This window comes from Oratosquilla oratoria, chromosome 24 (genome assembly GCF_046742065.1).
Source record: "Oratosquilla oratoria isolate Oo_2021 chromosome 24, ASM4674206v1, whole genome shotgun sequence".
Taxonomy (NCBI): domain Eukaryota; kingdom Metazoa; phylum Arthropoda; class Malacostraca; order Stomatopoda; family Squillidae; genus Oratosquilla; species Oratosquilla oratoria.
Genome location: NC_134800.1, coordinates 45,753,298 through 45,775,420, shown reverse-complemented (window position 1 = coordinate 45,775,420; position 22,123 = coordinate 45,753,298). Strand labels below are relative to the sequence as shown.

At 38.6% G+C, this 22,123-nt stretch overlaps 1 protein-coding gene across 2 annotated transcripts in view; it reads left to right on the top strand.

Annotated features, from left to right (window-relative positions):
- The window catches only part of LOC143038603 (serine-enriched protein), a 43,329-nt gene that overhangs the window by 1,318 nt on the left and 19,888 nt on the right, over positions 1–22,123 (top strand). The window contains exons 2-5 of one of the 2 annotated variants that reach the window (XM_076208040.1): positions 9,241–9,452; positions 10,761–10,911; positions 11,127–11,292; positions 21,910–22,043. In XM_076208040.1, the coding sequence (XP_076064155.1) occupies positions 9,277–9,452; positions 10,761–10,911; positions 11,127–11,292; positions 21,910–22,043 (627 nt within the window). In that variant the 5' untranslated portion in view covers positions 9,241–9,276. The remainder of the gene's footprint in view (positions 1–9,240; positions 9,453–10,760; positions 10,912–11,126; positions 11,293–21,909; positions 22,044–22,123) is intronic. The other variant, XM_076208041.1, reaches the window with a different exon arrangement.

The window sequence follows — 22,123 nt, the reverse complement described above, 5'->3', positions numbered from 1 at the left end:
ATTTACCTAGTTGTATTTTATGGGAAGGGGAGCTATGCTCCTGGTGTCCCGTCTTCATACCTCATTTTATCTAAACTATTTTTAAATTCATGTTTTGTTTTTGCACACACCACTTTCTCATCTAACTTGTTCCAAATGTCTATTTCTCTGTGAGGAAAGCTGTTCTTTTTCAGATCTCTTCTATAGCTGTCTTTTTTTTATTTTCTTTCCGTGTCCTCTTGTATTTCTATCATCCCATTTTATCAGATTCTCTATCAGTAATTTCTATGCCTTTCATGATTCTGTAAATAGCTATCAAATCTCCTCTCTTCTTTGCTCTAGTGTCTGTAGTTCAAGTTTTTCTAGTCTCTCTTCATGTGATAGTTTTGAGAGTGTTGGTGCCAATTTTGTAATTGCTCTTTGTATTCTTTCAAGTTTTTTTATACATTTTTTTGTACTTGGTGACCATATCGTTGCTGCATATTCCAATCTTGGTCTTATCAGGGTGATTAGAATTTTCTTCACTATTTCTTCGTCCAGGTATGTAAATGCAACTTTGATTGTTCTTATTAAATTATAAGTTTCTCCAAAAATCTTATTTATATGTTTCTCAGGTGACATATTATTCATAACAATGACTCCCAGGTCCTTCTCATTTTCTACTTTTTTTATTCCTTCTTCTCCCAATTTATATGATCCTGTTATTCTGTTTTTGCTTTTTTCAAATTCCATTATACTACACTTTTTTGTATTGAACTCCATCTCCCACTTTCTACTCCATTTCTCTACTTTATTTAGATCACTCTGTAGTGATTCACAATCTTCTTCTGTGTTCACTTTTTTCAGTAGTTTTGCATCATCTGCAAAGAAGCTCATATAGCTTTCAATTCCTTCATATCATTAATATACTGTATATAGCAAACATTATTGGGGCCAGAAATGTTCCATGTGGAACACCACTTATTACTTCATCCCATTTTGAGTGTTTGTCTCTTATCACTACTCTCATTTTTTTTTCTTGCAAAAAGTCTTCCATCCATTTAAGCAGTTTGCCCTGTATTCCTTCAGTTTCTAATTTCTTAAGCAACTTCTTATGTGGTACTTTGTCAAAAGCTTTTTTTAGGTCTAGAAATGCACAATCAGCCCATCCATCTCTTTCTTGTATTATATCTATTAGCCTTGAATAGAAACATATTAAATTGGTGACGCATGATCGTCCTTGTCTGAATCCAAATTGCCTTGGATTTAGCACATTGTTTTTTTCTAAATATTTTGCCCATCTACGTTTGACAATTCTTTCACAAATTTTTGCTATTGTACTTGTTAGAGAGACTGGTCTATAGTTGGTATGGTCTTCTTTATTTCCTCCTTTATATATAGGTACTATATTTGCTTTTTTCCAATCTTCTGGAACTTTTCCTTCTTTTAAGGAACTGTTTATTATGCTATGTATTTTGTCTGCCAGTTCATTCCTGCATTCTTTCAAAATCCAGTTTGCTATTTCATCTGGTCCATGCGATTTTCTGACATCAAGATTACTCAAGTGTTTCAATATGTCATTCTTTGTTACTTCTATTTCTTTCATGGGGGGGACTTTCTCTTTCCATTCGATCTCTTCAGGTTGTATGTTCTCCCTTGTAAACACTGATTTAAAATGTTTGTTCATAATTTCCGCCATTTCAATTTCCTCTGTGTATTCAACTCCTTGTCTTAATTTCTCCAAATCTTGTTTGTTTTTCAGTTTGTTGTTTACAAATCTGTAAAATAGTTTTGGTTGATCTTTACACTTTTCTATGACATCTTTTTCCTATTTTCTCTTTTCCTCTCTGCACGTTTGTACATATTCATTTCTATAACAAGTATATATTTTCCATTTTTCAGGCCTTTTGTATTTTTTCCATCTGGTCCAAGCTTTGTCTCTTTTGTCTTTTAACTCCCTACAACTTTTGTTGTACCAGCATTTTACATATTCTTTTTCTTGTTTTTTTTCTTGGGACATACTTTTCCACTCCTTTTTTTATAAATTTTTGTCAAAATATTCCATTTCTCTTCCACTGTTGTTTCTTCTTTGTATATTCCTTCCCAGTTTTCTTCTTTGTATATTCCTTCCCAGTTTTCTTTTTGAAAGAATTCTCTTATTTTATCAAAGTTTGTTTTTTCATACGTCATTCTTCCTTTTCTATATTGTTCATTTCTTTTCATGTATTTTTCCTCATTTAGTTCCAGTTCAATCAATATGTGGTCACTTTTACTTATTGGTGTTTTATATTCAATCTTGTCCACTATTCTAGGTTCAGATGTAATTATTAGGTCTAGTCTCGATGGTTCTTCATTTCTATACCTAGTGTTCTCCTGTATCCACCGTGTCATTGTATGGTCAGTAATCATCTCAAGTAGAGCGTTTCCCCATGAGCCGTCTACACCCTTTACTGTCATCTCTTCCCAGCAGATTTCTTTGCAATTAAAGTCGCCCATCATAACTATTCTTCCTCCATCTTCCATTATCTTATTTAATGTTATCTTTGTGTCTTCTAACATACTTTTATGTTCACTCTCTTCCCACGAGGCTGTTTTCGGAGGCACATAATTTATCACAAACTTTCTGCTCTTCTTATCTCTGTCTTCCACTTCGATCATAATCATCTCTACTGTATTCTTTCCATATGTGACACACCTCACATTTATATCCTTCTTAGTCAGGAACATAACTGCACCCCCTTGCTTTGTCTCTGTTTCTAATCCAATAATTATATGCATCATGTCCTACACTGTTGGGTGGTAGTGGACCTTTTAATTTTGTTTCTACAATTCCCATTATGTCCGGTGCTTTTTCCTTCAGATAATCATTCAGTTCATTCAATCCTGTTTTTAATCCATCTATATTTGTGTAAGACACTTAGTTTTCTGCCACTTCCATTGTGTTCTCTGTTTCCCTTTTGTTTTTCTCTTGTATGTCGAATTTCCTTACTTTCATATACACTACTCTCTAATAGAATCTCTCTTTTTCTGACTCTGTTCTGGTTTCGTTTTTTTCCTTAGCTTCAAGTCTTTTCTTTTTTTCCTCCTCTCTTTCCTCTTTATTCATTTCCCTTTTTATCCATACCTTTTTATATTGTTCACTTGTTGCTAGTTTCCCTGTTTTGGATAAGATATTCTCTGCCGTCGTTTGTGACCTGAATTTAATCTTAATTGGTCTGGTCTTATCTGTACTATACTTTCTGAGCCTAAACTTTTCTTCGATTTGTTTCATTATTTCTGGTTCATCTTCCTGAACTGATTCTAGTAAACTGCTTACTTTTTCATTTTCCTCTTTGATTCTTGTGGTTCTATCTGGGTTATGTTTCTCTTCCATTCCTAATATAATTGTACATTTCTTTTTATCTGCTAAGTCTCTTACTATATTCTCCTTCTGTCTCATCACTTTAATAACTGAGTCTTCAGTATGTTCTTTCATTTGTTGTTTGATTATGTCAGTAAATGCAACTTTACTGTTTTCTTGGATTTTTTTCCAACCCTCTTTGTTGTCCTTACTATTCCTCTTTAATTCTTCATTCTCCTCTTTTACTTCTTTTAACTGTCTTTTTAGTTCTTCTATTTCCTTAGTTAAGTTTTCGTTTGCCTTCTCTAGAGCTTCCAATCTTTCAACCCTTTCTGCCATTTTTGACATTCTACCGAACCTACTCTCCCAATGTTCGGTCATTTGTTCAAGTTTTTCTTCGAGTCTTGCCAGTCGGGGGAGGTTGGTATCCGCCCCCCCTCATTGAATCCATGGAAATTATTATCCTCACCTTCTATTGTGCTACTCATATCTATGTTTCTAATCTTTACATTTTTGTCAGACCTTTCGTCATCACTAAATTGGTCCGGCCCTCTTTTGTTTACATGGCATCTGCCTGCCTGGACCAAGTCCTCTCCTTCCTCATTTCCTTCCATTTCCCTCAGTTATTCCTCCCCTTCTCCTTTTTCCTCACTTTCCCACTACACCACGAGCAATTCCCCCCCTGTAAATACAATAGGTACTTCTTTTGTGTTGAGATCCACGAGAATTTCACTTTTTCTTCAGGATGTCAATCTCCGCCATCCATCCAACGGACGTGTGTTTGTGTGTATTTACCTAGTAGTATTTTATGGGAAGGTGAGATATGCTCGTGGTGTCCCGTCTTCATATCTCATTTTATCTAGACTGTAAATTCGTGTATTGTTTTTGCACACACCACATTTTCATCTAACTTGATCCAAATGTCTATTACCCTGTGGGAAGAGCTGTTCTTTTTCAGGTCTCCTCTATAACTGTCTTTCTTGATTTTCTTCCCATGTCCTATTGTATCTCTACTATCCCAATTTATTAGATCCTCTCTATCAATAGTTTCTATGCCTTTCATGATTCTATAAATTGTTATCAAGTCTCCTCTCTCTCTTCTTTGCTCTAATGTCTGTAGCTCAAGTTTTGCTAGTCTCTCTTCATATGCTAGTTCTGAGTGTTGGTGCCAATTTCGTAATTGCTCTTTGTATTCTTTCAAGTTTTGTTATACATTTTTTTGTACTTGGTGACCACGTCGTCACTGCATACTTCAATCTTGGTCTTATCAAAGTGACTAGTATTTTCTTCACCATTTCTTCATCCAGGTATGTAAATTCCACTTTGTTTTTATTGGATTATAAATTTCTCCAAAAATTTTGTTTATACATTTCTCAGGGGACATATTATTCATGATAATGACTCCCAGGTCCTTCTCATTTTCTACTTTTTTTAATTTCTTCCTCTCCCAATTTATATGATCCCACTTTTTTTTTTTTTTTTTTGCTTTTTCCAAATTCCATTATACTACCATTCGTAATATTGAATTCCATCTCCCACTTTCTACTCCATTCCCATACTTTATTGAGATCACTCTGCATTGACTCATAATCTTCTACAGTGTTCACTTTTTTCAACCATTTTGCATCGTCCACTAATCGCTTCATCCCAATTAGTGTTTGTCTCTTATCACCATTCTCATTTTTCTTTCATGCAAGAAGTCTTCCATCCGCTTCAGCAGTTTGTCCTGTATTCCTCCTGCAGTTTCTAATTTAGCAATTTATGTGGCACCTTACCAAAAGCTTTTTTCAGGTCTAGAAATGCTCAATCAGCCCATCCATCTCTTGTATCACATTTATTAGCCTTGAATAGAAACACATTAAGTTTGTGACGCATGATCGTCCTTGTCTAAATCCAAATTGCCTTGTATTTAGTACTTTTTTTTTTTCCAAATGCCTTACCCATCTAATTTTGATCATTCACAAATTTTAGATATTGTACTTGTAAGAGAGACCAGTCTATAGTTAGTAGGGTCTTCCTTGTTTCCCCCTTTATATATTGGGGGAAGAGGGGAATGTCTGTTGAGGAAGGAAGGGAGAGGACGGAAGACAGAGGTGAGTGGAGAATGGTTGTATATGGATGATGATGTGATTGCATGAGGAGGAATGGGCGGGGGGGTGGGGTAGTATGTGTGAGTAAATTTTGACGCAGCCCGAAGGGATTTCTCCCCGTCCTCTCCTTATATGCAAGGGGGGACGGAGAGGGGGGGTCGCCGATTAAATGAAGTGGCCTTGCTGTGGATGTGCTGTGTCTTGCGACACTGCTTCTGACCCAGGGTGGTGGGCAAGGTGCAGGGATGACCCGTCATCCAGGAGGTACTCAGATGAGAGGGAGGGTGGAGGGGTGTGGAGTGTATTTAGGGATGAAATGGGTGGGAGTGTTTTTATGCCTTTCCCTTTTTGGCTACCTCCCTTGAAAGGGGGAAAAAGCCTTGGTATATGTATGTATGTATATTTGCTCTTTTCCAATCTTCTGGAACTTTTCCTTCTTTCAATGAACTGCTTATTAGACTATGTATTTTGTCCGTTAGTCCGTTCCTGCATTCTCTCAAAATCCAGTTTGCCATTTCATCTGGTCCATGTGATTTTCTGACATCAAGATTACTCAAGTGATTCATTATTTCTTTCCTTGTTACTTTACTTCTATCTCTTTTATAGAGGGGACTTCCTCGTCCCACTCAACATCTTTAAGTTGTATGTTCTCCCTCGTAAACACTGATTTAAAATGCTTGTTCATAATGTCTGCCATGTTTATTTCTTCTGTGTATTGAACTCCTCCTTGTCATAGTTTCTCTAATTCTTTTGTTTTTCAGTTTGTTGTTTACAAATCTATAAAATAGTTTTGGTTGATCATTACATTTTTCTATGACATCTTTTTCGTATTTTCTCTCTTCTCTGCACACTTGTACATATTCATTTCTATAACTAGTATGTATTTTCCATTTTTCAGGTCTTTTGTCTCCTATTTTATCCAAGCTTTATCCCTTTTGTCTTTTAACTCCCCACATTTTTTGTTGTACCAGCATTTTACATATCCTTTTTCTTGTTTTTGTCTTGGAACATACTTTTCCACTCTTTTATAGATTTTTGTCAAAATATTCCATTTCTCTTCTACTGTTGTTTCCTCCTTGTGTATCCTATCCCAGTCTGCTTTTTGAAAGAATTCTCTTATTTTATCAATTTGTTTTTCCATACATCAATCTTCCCTTTCTATATTGTTTGTTTTTTCCATGTATTTTTCCTCATTTAGTTCCATTTCAACCAATATGTGGTCACTTTTACTTATTGGTGTCTTATATTCAATCTTGTCCACTATTATTACATCCAGTCTTGATGGTTCTTCCTATTTCTATACCTAGTATTCTCTTGTATCCATTGCATCATTGTATATTCTATAATCATATCAAGTAGTACATTTCCCCATAGGTCAATTAAAGTCACCCGTTATAACTATTCCTCTATCTTCCATGATCTTATTTAGTGTTATCCTTGAGTCTTGTAACATATTTTTGTGTTCTCTCTTCCAATGAAGCCATTTTAGCAGGCACATAATTTACTACAAACTTCCTGCTCTTCCCATCCCTATCCTCCACTTCTATCATAATCATCTCTACTCTATTCTTTTCATATGTGACATTATACTCACATTTATATCCTTCTTAGTCAGGAATATAACTCCACCCCCTTGTTTTACATCTCTGTTTTTAATCCAGTAATTATATGCACCATGCCCTACACTGTTGGGTGGTAGTGGACCTTTCAGTTTTGTCTCTACAATTCCCATTCTGTCCGGGTCTTTTCCCTTTAGGTAATCATTCAGTTCATTCAAGCCTGTTATTAGGCCATCTATATTTGTGTAAGACACTTTTAATTTTCTGCAATTTACATCCTGTTTTCTGTTTCCCTTCTATTTTTCACTGCTATGAACCATTTCCTCACTTTCATATCCACTACTCTCCAATAGAATTTCTCTTTGACTCTGTTCTGTTCTCGTTTTTTTCCTTAGCTTCCAGTCTTTTTGCTTTCTCATCCTGTCTTTCCTCTTTATTCATCTTTTTATCCATACCTATCTATATTGATCACTTTTTGCTAGTTTGCCTGTTTTTGCCAAGATATTCTCTGCTGTTGTTTGTGACCTGAATTTAACCTTAATTGGTCTGGTCTTATCTGTATTGTATTTCCCTAGTCTATATATTTCTTCTATTTCTTTCCCTGTTTCTGGTTCTTGAACTACTTCTAATATCTTATTTACTTTTCCTTCTCCTTTACTCTTGTAGTCCTATTTGGATTATGCTTCTCTTCCATCCCTAATATAATTATACATTTCTTTTTATCTGCTAAGTCTCTTACTATATTCTCCTTCTCTCTCATCACTTTAATAATTGTGTCCATAGTTCTTTCACCTGTTGTTTCACTGTATCTCTAAATTCAATTTTATTGTTCTCTTTTACTTTTTTCCAACCACTTACCTCTTTTGCTATGAACTCTTTATTCTCTTTATTATTCCTCTTTAATTCCTCATTCATATCCTTTGCTTCTTAACTGTCCTTTTAATTCTTCAATTTCTTTAATTAGGTTTTGGTTCTCCTTCTTTAGATCTTCCAGTTTATCACCTCTGTGTAACTAGTGTTAATTGGTTAAACCTAACCCTCCCATGCTTCATTCATATTTTTAGTTTCTCCTCTATATCTACTAGTCGGGGGAGGTTGTCATCTCCCTCATTAATTCCATAAAAACAGTTATTATCCATATTTCTGCTTTTGATACCTCTGCTCCCCTGTTCTACCTCATCTGTGTGTTTTGCACTCCTTTTGTTGACACCCCTTCTGATGTCCGGGGCCCGTTCTTCCCCTTCCACATTTCCTTCCATTTTCCTCAATAATGTCTCCCCTTCTCCTTTTTCTTCACCTGCCACAACACCACAATCTTTCCCCTTCCCTACTAATACAGCATAGGTACTCCCTCGTTGCTGTAATCCACGAAAATTTTGTTTCTTTTCGGAGTTCCAATCTTTGCTGTTAGTCCGTGTGTGTGTGTATTTTTACCTAGTTGTATTTACCTAGTTGTATTTTACGGGAAGGGGAGCTATGCTCGTGGAGTCCCGTCTTCATATCTCATTTTATCTAAACTATTTTTAAATCTATGTACTGTATTGTTTTTGCACACACCACTTTCTCATCTAACTTGTTCCAACTGTCTATTACTCTGTGAGGAAAGCTGTTCTTTTTCACATCTCTTCTATAGCTGTCTTTCTTGATTTTCTTTCCGTGCCCTCTTGTATTTCTATCATCCCATTTTATCAGATTCTGTGTGTGTGTGTACATGTTTATAGCTGCCCAACATAGACATTGATGACATTTGATGTTCCCAAGGATGATTTGAACATGAATGTGTGAAGATGATGCAATGACTTCAAGGATGCTACTGTGCCATCTCTGGTTATCGTTAGTGTGTCTCAGGAAGCTGATTCGGGACTTGCACACCTTTCCACTGGACTGACACGTCAGCTCAGGGTCTGGAGATGCCACATGCACGCAGAGGAGTTCCTAGCTGCCACTAAGGCTGTCCGGGTTCGAATCCCACCCAGGGCTGAAATAATTTCAGTATCACTGCACTGCGGGTTGTTACTCCAACTCTCATGGGTGGGGAGCTAGGGTTTTTTTGTGGGTATAAGGTCACAGCATTACCCATAGATCAGTCATGTACGAGCTCTGAGCTCTCTAACGGGAGGGAAATAATTGTCGATCACGAGCCCAACACTTGATCCAAGACCATAGTGAATCACATGCATATGAGCAAAGTATCAATTGGGAGAGGGGGGGATAGGTTTGTGGTTACAGTTTTAGATGACCTTGTTGGTCTCATGTTTAATTTTTTTATTGATGCCAACCTCTTCTTCAAAAGCCACTGCACAAGTAGACCCCAGAGCAGAGCACAAGCATGGGGACACGTGTGGGTGGTGGCATACACTTTTCGGACAAGTCCTTAGTAGGAGTATCAAGACTGTTGGAAGACCTTCATCGGCTTTCAGAAGATAAGGAATCGGCAGACATTATCTTTGTAGTTGGAAGGGAGGAAACACACATTCCTGCTCACAAGCTTATTCTGAAATCAAGGTATGCAGAAGTGGTGATAATTTTGTTTTGAGTTATTTTCCTTATGTGATATTAAAGAAATATTCTGCATTCTACACTTGTTTCCCATAACATGTTCCTTAGACTACATGTAAGTATTTTTCTATGTAAAGTTACTTGTGTGATGTACAGACATTTCATTTCTTGTAGCCACATGCCTATATACTACGAAGATGTTTAACCTTTTTCAGTATTGCATCTTGTATTGATTTGGAAGAGACCATTTATAACCCTCCTTACAACCAAGTAAACCACAAGAACAATTAGCCTCATAAAGGTTCATTTCTCTCCTCTTCATCATTCCCATTTGGGGTGGGGACGATTAGGTTCACGTTCTCAGAGGATGACTAATTACTGCCTCACCACCAGTACCTGGTGACCCCTGGGGTTGATTCCCACCAGGGAAGTTGGTGCTAAGTGTAAGGTAGCAACTGAAAAAGACAATATAATCATCTGTCATACCTTTCCTCCTGTTATCTAACAATAACTTCATTCTTCCCCTAATTAGCAAAACTATACTGGCAATGGTTTATGGTAAGGGGGGCAAGAGATGATCTCTAGTACCTTCTAGTCACAGCCCACAAGTTGGCAGTGCAGGCCCAGTGGTTATCCATTACTGGAATCTGGTCAACAGTACACCTTAGCAACCCCTTTTCACTCCATCCACTACACATGGGAAGGGGTAAAAAAATTATTAAACAATCCACTGCCCCAAGTTTCTTGTAGGAGACCCTTGGCCCCTAGGTAACCGGCCATGGTCATTGGTTTGGTTCATAAATCACTTGGAGAAGAGATTTTATGTTATTGTCTGGATGGGGTGAGAGTAGGGTTGTGTAGAATGTATCTTAGGATAGTTGGAGTTGGTTGTCTGCCCAATTGTGTGTTGGTGCTGTTTGAGGGTGAGATGGCACCCTGAATGCAAATGTCTTTGGAGTGATTTCTCACTAAGGTTGGTGGCTGAAGGAGCCTGATGAAGTGTAGAATATGGAAGTATGTGGTGGAGTATACTACTTGTTTGGATGTGTTGTGGGGTACTGCAGTTAGGTTATTGTAGATGATTGAGAAGTACTGTACAAGCATATTGCTGGAGAAAGGGTCTTATTTTCTGATCATAGATGTTCTATTGTAAGTAGTTATCATTCTTAATGACTCATTTTATGTTGTTTGTAGGATGGCCATTTTCTTAATTGTTGGTATTTTGCCCTGTGCAGTCACTCTTCCCATTCCAAACAGCTGCAAGAGAGAACTGGGACAACAAACTGATACATACATATTTCTATTATTTTGCAGATGCAAAAGCTTTGGTGAAGACTCAGGTGGACAGGTTTGTGTAATACCTGGTAGTGCAGTATCCCCAGGTGCATCACATACAACTATCCGACTTTCTCAGTACCAGCCAGCAATCTTCAGACAGGTCATCAGCTATATTTATACCGGAAAGGTAAACTGCTTTGCTCATGATCATGTTAGGTTTCATTAGTGTTGATTCAGACTCTTTAATACAGTCATTGTGTTCCTGCCATCTCTTCTAAGATCTCGGGTGTTCTGATACTGACCTTTTGTGAATAAGCACATGGTGGGTTTTGGTCACCTTGTATAACACAAGAGCACTAAGTTGCTCGTTTCGTTTCATCATCGAATAATTATTTGCTTCAGGTGGTGATGAGCGATAGTGGCGTATTTGAAATGTACGGTGTTGCTCATGACTTGGGCATGGAAGAGCTTTGCCAACACTGTGAGGACCATATCACGGGCACCATGTCACCCCATAATGCCTGTACGTTCTTTATGGCTGCTCTCAACATGGAACACCGAACAGGAGGTAAAGAAGGCAGGAGAAGTTTTCAAGGAAAGCTTTTGATAATTATGTTTGAATGGGATTGGAGAAATAGTTTCAAGTGGAATTTTATGATTTATTGAAGACATAGTAAGTACAGCAGTCATGATCTAAGATATATGTACATCTTATTTACTTATGATACTTTATATATTAAGTTAATGTTACATAATTGTTTAATTTCAATGTTATGGAAAAGAGGAAATGTTTCTCATTTTTATTATTAATTTTTGCACATTTAGCCCACTTCATCATATTGTATGAAATAGATTGGTCAGTTTTGTATTTGAAGGTGTAGTTTTAGATGCTTGAACATGATTATGAGATCAACACAGGAAAGTGGTAAACATATATCAACCTAAGAAATTAATATTAAAAATACGCAGAGAAGAAAAAATATGAAAATGTCATGGTAGACAAATGTAAAGACCAACCTAAATTATTGTATAGATATGTAAATAGTAAACTAGAAAATACACACATATACCAAAGGCTTTTTTCCCCTTACAAGGGGGTAGCCAAAAAACAAAGGCATAAAAACCATTCCCACCCATTCCATCCCTAATACTCTCCACTCCCCTCCACCCTCTACCCTCCCTCTTATCTTGGCACCTCCTGGATGACAGGTCATCCCTGCATCTTGTCCTCTGCCCTGGGTCAGAAGCAGTGTCGCAAGACACAGTACATCCATAGCAAGGCCGCTTCATGAAATCGGCGACCCCCCCCCCTCTCCGTCCCCTCATGCAGAAAGGGAGAAGACGGGGAGAAATCCCTTCGGGCTGCGTCAAAATTTTTTTCATACTACCTCACCCCCCATCCCCCCACCCATTCTACCTTATGCATCACAACATCATCCATATACAACCATTCTCATTCACCCATCTTCTCTCCTCTCCCGTCCTTCCGCAACAGACATTCCCCTCTTCCCCAAAGCCCCTTTCACCCCATTCATCCATCTCATCCTAGCCCCCCCTGGGGCCCAGTAATGTAGTGGAGGGGGGGGCTTGCATGTAGCAAGGACGAGCTGAGCTGTGCCAGCCAGGTGCAACCATACTGGAGAGGTCAGCCCTAAGCTACCAGACAAAATCTGAGCCAACAGACTTTTGTTGACGACCCTAGCTTGTCTTTGACCATGGACCGGAATGCTCTTAGGATTTGCCGCCCTCACCCTATTACAGTTGTTTTAGAATGAGGTTTTTTGGGGCGGTGAATAGGTAGGGAGTCCCCACCCATTTCCTTTGTTAATTCCCCTATCCCTGTCCTTCATATTTGCTACCCTGCTCTCCTTTTTTCACCATCTTTCTCAAATACTTATTAAGGAAGGTTCTGGTGGGGATGTATACCGCGAGGTCACTACTCCCTGTTAGGGCCAAAAGCTCACCGACTAGGGAACGCATGTTTGCGAGGTAGGTACTAGGCTCCCGACTTCCTTTCTTTCTATCCAGTGCACATGCAGAGTGACTACGCCAGCCCCATCCTAAATGGGACAAAACTAAAGAGGACAAATCTCTGGGTTGACAAAGTCTCTAACTCACTTCTGAGGCTCTGCATGTGTAAATAGTCGTTTCTGGAACCCCCCGACTCTGCAGAGACTTTTCTTTTATTGCTTGAAGCATCAGGTAACTGCAGTATCTTCTATGTATTGATCTCTCTTTCTTGATATATGGTGTGGCCCTATAAATTACATGATCATGGCGGCTGTTCAAACTGTATATTCTAAACCTCCACCACTACCTGATCCTCCTCTTAAACCTCCCGATCCCTTTCCTAATATTGCTGATTCTAATGTTGACAATAATGGTTCGGCAAAAGTAAAACTCCCAGTTGTTAACTCCGGCTTGAAAAAGGATTTCGGCAATGAAACTAAGACTTCATTGACAGATAATCCTGTTGTCCAGAAACTTACAATTGGAATGGATTCTGGAGTGACAAAATCATCCTTAGATACTCAGAAGCCTATAAATAGCTCAATTATTGCTCCTAATTGTCATAAAGTCTTACATTTAAAATATGTCTCTTGATAAAAGTAATGTTGGCTTAAATGAAGAGTTCTGTAAATTTGGACCAATTAAAGAGATCAGGGTTAAACTGACTGACAACTTTAAGGCTTGGTTAGTCTGGATCTCATTTCTTTCTAATCAGGATGCAGCTGCTGCCTGCTTGGATTATCACTTGCAAAGGAATGTGCTAACTTGTTCAAGTTTAGAAAATTCTTGAAGAGTCACCTTGGCTCTGGTAATTTGACTAACTCACAGGTATCACAATTTGGAAGAAATTCGTTCCTAATTCATGTAAAGTCTTATGAGCAAGCTGCCATGGTGCACTGTACCTTTAGTTATGCCAAAGGGGTAATTTTTAATAGAGATCTCTATGACTTTGAGGAAGATGAATTCTAGAAATGTGCCCAACTAATGTTTGGAAGGTTGTTAAAATCCCTCGTTCTTCTATGATTATCCTAACTTTTTCTGGTGAAGATCTGCCTCATTATGTAGAGATAGAAAAAGAGATTGTTCATGTGAAGAAGTTTAAGCCCCGTCCCCTTCAGTGCTTTAACTGCTATGGTTTTGGCCATTCTTCCCGCCAGTGTGCAAGAGACAAACTGTGTTTGATATGTGCTCAGCCTGAACATGAGGATTGTTCCTGCCCAACTGTTTGTATAAATTGTAAAGAAGAGCATAATACCAGGGATAAGAACTGCGTAATTTATAAAAAGGAACAGGATGCACTACTAAAAGCCCATGCAGAACATAGTGTTGGTCATGCTAAAAGACTAACTAATTCCAAAAGATACAGTGATGTTGTTAAAACAAATAGTAAAGTGGATCGGCTAACTGTAGAACCCAATAGAAATAAAAATGCCAATATGAATTCTTCTGCTAACACTGAACCCAAGCCTCAGTGTAAAAGTGTTACTATCAAATCTAATCATCTTTTTTCTTCTCAACTTGGAATTTCTAATACTTCTCAATCCTCCTCTGCGGAGGTTTCCTCACCCCCTGTTGAGGGGGTGTCTCCTGCCCCATCTGGAGGGGCACCTAAGGTTTCTATTGTTGAAACCTCACAGGCTTCTTCCAATGAAGCCTCCTCTCAGGCAATCTCTCTTCCAGACTTGGGGGACTCCCCAGTAGAGGGATTGCTGACTGGTGTGCCTCACTCAGTTGAGGTGCACAGAAGCAATGAGGATCAACCAACTCTAGAATCTAATAGAAAAACAAATACTAATACAAATTCTTCTGTTAATGCTGAACCCAAGCCTCAGCGTGAAAGAGTCACTATTAGACCTAATCATTCTTCTCCACAACTTGGAAATTCTAGTACTCCTCAATCCTCCTCAATCCTCCTCTGCGGAGGTCCTCTCATCCCCTGTTGAGGGAATGTCTCCTGCCGTATCTGGAGGGGCACCTAAGGTCTCCATTGCTGAAACCTCATGGGGTTCCTTCAATAAAGCCTCCTCTCAGTCAATCTCTCTCCCAAACTTGGGGGGCTCCCCAGTAAAGGGATCACTGACTGGTGTGCCTCACTCATTTAAGGTGCACAGAAGCAAAGCTATGGAGTCTGAAGCTGTGCACAGTAAAAGACTCCACAGTCCACCCTCGTCTCCAACTTCTTCCCCATATCGTGATATGCAGTCTAAGAAAGGAACTAGTAATTCACCTGCGTAGTGCCGGTGGCCAGGGCTGGTTGCCACCGTTTGGCCCCCAACTCTTGGGGTTGGGGGGTGGTCCCACGACGTAGACGCTGCGGCTCCAGAACAGACTCAAAATAGCTCCAACCAAATCTACAGCAACACTTCTCACCAACTGGACAAAAGAACACAAATACATACCTCATCTCTACATCAACAACACTCTAATACCACACACAAACACACCGAAAATTCTTGGTGTAACATACGATACATCCATGTCTTTCAAACAACACATTCACAAACATAAAAAGCAAATGCACACCTAGACTTAACACACTTAAGTCAATCGCTGGAACAACATTTGGACTAAACAACAATATACAAACAATGCATACGCTCAGTGATGAATTATACGAGTCCTGCATGGGCTCCTAATCTCAGTGAGACACACCACAACACCCTTCAAATCATACAAAACAATTACAGGCTGCACAAATACAACACCTACAGACCATTTACACCATGAAACAAAAGTCCTCAAAGTCAAGGACCACCTCGACATGAGAGGCACACAAACACTTGCCGCAGCCACCACAAACACATCACACCCACTACACTACATAGCAGAACACCCAAATACCAGCCTCCGGAAACATATTCATAATCATATCACTCACTGCTCCATTAACACACTGAAAGACAACACACTGCTGCATGCCAGACCCCCTGATATCCACCCTTCTGAATCCTCTCTCCCACAAAAGGACAGAGTCCACCTGGCCAGACTGTGGTGCAGCCACCACCCAGCACTTCTAAGCTACCAAAAGAGGCTGGATGACCGCATTGTGAACAGCTGCCCAGGATGTAACACTTCACCCCATACCATACAACACATAATGGAAGACTGCATTATACACAATCATGCACGCAAACAACACAACATACACTCTATAAAGGATTTGTGGGGAAACCCAGTTTTGGCTGTGGCATTCCTTGGGGAGACGGGACTGCTCGGACAGACAGTCTAGGGAACGACAACAACAACAACAACAACTAGTAATTCAGTATCTACAACAACACCTGTCGGACCATTGTCAGAGAGGAGGATGCCACCCTTGAAAACAAAAAAAATTAGATAAGAACCCATCTTGTAAACCCTCTCTCTCCTAACCTTCTCTTCCCAGACCAGGAGAACCAAAAAAGAAAAAGAAAACTGTATACAGACGCTCCTCTACTTACGTTCATTCGGTTTACGTTTTTTCGATTTTACGTTTGAACTGACTAAAAAAAAATGTAAAAAAAACCTTTTTGAGTGATTTTTTTTTAGTTTAGCGCGCTCTCCGTAGTTCAAACGATACTTGCACATGACGCTGCATCCATTGTTTACATTGCACAAACGACAAACTGAACATGCCTTGCCTCCTCCTCCTCCTCCTCCTCCACCATCTCAATTTATGTTGCTTGAATTTAATTCATTTGAAATTAATGTTATTATTTTACAATGTTATGTGTATAATTAATGATTTAGGGGTGTTTTATAAGATACGGTAATAGAATTTACGGATGTATAGTACAGTAACAACTTACGTTCATTTTCAACTTACGTTCGGCCGTTCGGAACGTAACTAAAACATAGTTGAGGAGCGTCTGTAATGTCTATAATTCAGTGGGATATTCAAGGCTTTAATTCTCATCAAGAGCAGGTTCGGATTCTCTTTAAGTAACATGATGTATCTGCTATTTGTCTCCAAGAGACTATGCTTGGTGATTTATCCCCTAATGTTGGACTTAATTATAATTTTTATAGATCTCCTATGATTGGGGGTTGTGCTCATGGAGGTACTGGTATCATTGTTAACAAGTCTGTAAACCACAGAAGTGTCCACCTACATTCAGTGTTGCAGGCTTGTGCAGTACAAATTTTTACCACTAAATGGATCACTTTATGTTCTTTGTATTTGGAGCCTGAACTGGAAGATCGACTTCTAGACATATTTAACCACTCCCATCAGTTTGAGTTAAATGACCTACAATCTTTGGTCGACCAGCTTCCTCAGCCTTTTATTTTAATGGGTGATTTTAATGCCAAGCATCCTCTATGGGGTGAATCAAGGTGTGACCCCTGGGGTAATATAATTGAAGAATTTATTGATAATAATGATGTCATTTTGATGAATGATGGTTCCAAAACTAGGTTTGATGTCTTTCACAACTCAAGTTCTGCTATAGACCTAACTATTTGTTCATCATCCTTAAGATTAGACTACAGTTGGTCAATAGATGAAGATCTACATGGTAGCGACCACTGGCCTATCCATATCAAACATTTAAGGGACATTCCCTCCTTTTGCCAAGGACCCGACACTTACCTAAATGGAAGACAGAAGAGGCTAATTGGGAATTATTTAGGAGATCCACAGAGATTGATTATAAGACTAGTGATTTTTCTAGTAACTCTGATGCATATGATTATCTGGTAGGCATCATACTTTCTGGTGCTTTTTCATCCCTTCCTAGGACAGCTGGTAAACCTCGATGCCCAGTAGTCCCCTGATGGAATGATGAATGTGCCTTAAGCAGAAAGATTACAAGAACTTGCTATAAGAGATATTTGAGATATCCTTGTTTAGTCAATAAGATAACATACAGAAGAGCTCAAGCAAAGCAGAAGGAAATCTTTAAGAAAGTAAGGAGGGAATCCTTCATTAGATTTATTAGAGTTGAAATATGACTCTCCCTCTACCTTAGTATGGAATAGGATTAAAAAATTACAAGGAAAATTTACTCCATTTCCTTTGCCCATTCTCAAGATAAATGACTCTTTTATATCAGATGCAAGAAAAGTAGCAGAGGCTTTTGGAAGACACTATGCTGATATTTTAAGTACACTTCATTGTTCACCTGACTTCAGAAGAATTAGAGACAAAACCATGATTATTCCTCCTACCAATACGAACTCGGAGGCATATAATCTTCTTTTCACCTTGGATGAATTGGATCATGCTTTATCTTTATCCTCCCCAACCTCTCCTGGAGAGGATGCTCATTTATCCATATCCTCGAAGAAATTCCTTTTAAATGTGCTGAACAAATTTTGGTGTACTGGGTCTTCTCCTAAATCTTGGAAGACTTCAATTATCATAACAATTTTAAAGGCAGGAAAAGACTAATCTCCCACAAAGTTACAGACCTATTCTCTCACTAGCTGCATTTGTAAGATCTATGAAAGAATGGTTAATATACGTTTAATTTGGTTTTTGGAATCTAAAAATCTTCTATCTAACTGACAGTTTGGATTTAGAAGAAATAAGTGCACTCTGGATCCCTTACTTTTTATCACTCGTGAGATTCAGAATGCCTTTGCAATTCAGAATCCAAGCATTGCTGTGTTTTTTTACTTGAAAAATGCCTATGATACTACCTGGCGGGGAGGCATTCTAAAGCAACTTGCAGAGTGGGGTATCGGGGGTAATATGTTCAATTGTTTAAAGGATTTCTTGTCTGACCATTATCTAAAAGTCAGAGTGGGCTCTTCTTTCTCTTCTGCATATCTTCAAGAGGAAGGGATTCCCCAAGGAAGTGTTCTGAGTCCTACACTCTTCAACATAGCCATTAATAGTTTGTTAGAACAAGTTCCTGCTGGAGTTCATGGATTGGCTTATGCTGATGACTTCTCTATTGTGTGCAGCAGATCGACAACATTAGAAACAGGCCAAAAGATTCAAGAGGTTATTAATTTAGTAACAGTATGTGCTAATTGCAGGGGCTTCAGATTCTTTGCTGAAAAAACAAAAGCCATTAGGTTCTCTAGACTAAGACGCAAGGAAGAGGTACCAACATTATTCTTAGAGGGTGTTATATTACCATATGAAGATCAGGTAAAATACTTGGGTCTGTTTTTGGACAAAAGGTTGACATTCACTCATCACCTTAATATACTAAAGGTAGTGTCACTTCAACTGGGGAGCAGATCGTATAACTCTAATAAGACTTTACCAAGCATTGTGCCTTAGCAAAATCGATTATGGATGTCAAATTTATGGATCGGCATGTAAAACTTTATTAAAGAAGCTTGATGTAGTCCACAATATGGCTTTGCAGATTTGTTCGGGAGCTTATAGAACATCTCCAGTGGATAGCTTGTATGTGGACACAGGAATTCCTCCCCTTTATATTCGCAGGGAGGAATTAAGCCTTAGATATATATCTCGTGTGTTAACATCAAAACAAAATCCAAACTTCAAATATGTAAAGCAGCCGGTAGACAGAGCTCCAAGAAAAGGTACTCTGCCGAAACCTTTAGAAGTGAGATGTGAAGTTGGGGCAGAGGAGGTAGGACTTGTTCCTGTTACAATTGCTGAGGTTATGCCTCCCAAATTCCCTCCTTGGAACCGATGTCCCACTGTAATTTGTCCTTTTAAAAACAAGAAAAATAGAACTGCTGTAGAGCTAAGGAGTGAATTTTTAGAACACTTATCAGTACATACAGATTTAGTTTTAATTTATACTGATGGATCAAAATCCCAAGATGGTGTTGGTTGTGCTGTTGTATTTGATAGCACGGTTTTAAAGAGGAAGTTGCCTTATTTTAGCTCTGTTTTTACTGCTGAACTGCTGGCAGTCAACAATGCCCTGAAATTTGTTTTTAATTCTGTTTCATCTAATAAGAATGTTGTTATTTTTACAGACTCTATGAGCATTCTATCCTCTGTAAGTTATTGCCTCTTCACTATTTAGTCCAAGAAATACAGGACTGGTTGATTCTTATTAACAACCGGAAGAAAAAAAAAATAAACTTTTGCTGGGTGCCGTCTCATTGGGTATCACTGGAAATGAGTAGGCCGATGTTGCAGCCAAAGCCGCTACTAGGCTCAGCCATATAACAGACACAAAAATCCCACATACAGACTTCAAACAAGTAATTCATTGTTACACAATGGAGAAGTGGCAGGAACAATGGACAAGGCTGGATGGTAGTTACAAGTTAAAAGAGATTCACCTCTCGGCGAGACCTTGGAATTCTCATTCTTTGGACAGAAGATCAAGAATTGTTTTAACAAGGTTAAGAATTGGCCATTCCTACATTACCCATAAATTTTTTATGGCAAGTGGAGCAGAGAGGCTGGCTCCCCAATGCCCAACTTGCCAAGTTGTTTTTACAATTAAACACATTTTAATTCAGTGCCCTGCATACTCTAATAAGTGCAGGGGAAATTTTTTAACAATTTTATCTCGAAGAAGTTTTAGGGGAGGAGGCTCATGTGGAGAATGTTTTAAAGTTTTTAAAAGAAGTACATTTATTTTATGAAATTTAAAATTGTGTATATGATTGCTTGTATGTTTATCTTGTTTTGATGTGTTTTTGCAAATACTTATTGTCTTTACCATTTTACTTTAATTTTATTTTTATTTTATTTGTATATGATAGATATGCGCTGAATGGCCTACCGGCTCCGGCGCTTGGCCTTCAAGCCAAAAATTTCATAAATCATCCACCCAACCCTGCCACAAGTGAAGTGTCATCTGCAAACAACAACTGGCTCACTTCCCATTTCTCTCCATTATCTCCAATCTCCAATCCCCTGACTTGATGCAGCCCCACCTTTACCTCTAAACACACTCTATATTTCCAATCCCAACACAGGCTTTACTACTCTCATAAAAACTCTTGGCTGCCCTTAACAGCTTTCCCCCAGTCCCATATATCTGCAATACCTCCCACAGTGCCTCCCTGTCTACCCTGTCATAAGACCTCTCCAAATCCATAAATGCCCTAAAAAAAAATCCTACCTTTTGCCAAAGCCTTCTCACACATCTGGCTTATCACAAAATTTTGATCCATGCATCCTCTACTGTTCCTCTCCCATCACTGTCATTGTTGTAGCATCTCCCACTGCTACAGTCAATCAGTCCCTATCCTCCACATTCAACAGCTCTATAAAACACTTTACCCATCTTCCCCTTACTGCCTTCACTTCCGTTAATATCTGTCCATCTGCACTTTTTACCTTTTCCTCTCTACTCCTAATTTCCTCCCTCCCCCAAAAAAAAAAATCAAAATTTTATCATTCTAATATGCTTCCCAAGTCCTACTTTGTAACCAGTCCCTAAATGCTCATTACCCTTCCTTCTATTCCATACCATCCTCTTCATTCCAAATACCATCTTTGTACACCTTGTCACATCCTCCTTGAAACACACCCATTCCTCTTCCACTCCCACCTCTACACTGTCCTTCACCACCTCACACACTTCTCTCAGCTTATCCTTGTACTCCTGGTCCTTTTCCTTCTCATTTAAGTTTTTTATTCTTGGCACCTCTCTACCTTATGCCCTTTTCTTCTTTTTTCACCTATCCTCCACTCTCAACTTACCTTCCAACAAAAATTATCCGACATTCTCCCATTCTTTTCTTTCTTCTAAGAACATGGACATCCAGAACTCTTCCTATCCTTCTTTTGCACACCACTACATAGGCCATTAATGCCTTATCAACCACCTTTCCATCCACCACCTTTTCCCATGTGTATTTATGCTTGACATTCTTCTCAAACACTATGTTAGTTATCAGCTCTCTAAACACATCTCCACAATTGACTCTCCGTTATGATTTTTACCTGACACTCCAAACTTCCCAACCACTCCATCTGTTGGTTCATCCCTTACATTAGCATTAAGGTCTCCCAACACTACTACATTGATATTACTCCCAAAACTCACCACTCATTTAAATCTATCCAAAAAATATCTATGTACTTTACAATCTTCTCACTACCAGGCCTATATGTGCTTACCAAATAGAAATAGAATTGCTAGAAAAAATCTAAATTTGCCAAATGTATTTATATAATCTCCTTCACAGATTTTTTTATGACATGGGTTGTGCTAAATGAAAGCAATAGTAGTAGCCAACTATTACCAGACTAAGGGGAAAAAACAATTTAAATTTTTCTTTAATCATTTTTGGTACACAGGTAGTAAAGGCAGCCGTGCATTTGTAGACAGATGTGTTGCATACATTGGAGAAAATGCTCTTGATTGCATGCAGACATCTTCCTTCCTCAATCTCTCCAGAGAAGCTCTCACGAGACTTATTTCGTCAGACAATGTGAGAATCTTAGTTGGTTTAGCAGTTTTTTTTTGTTTTAACATGGATTTATCAACTTGATGTAATATGTGTAGGATTGG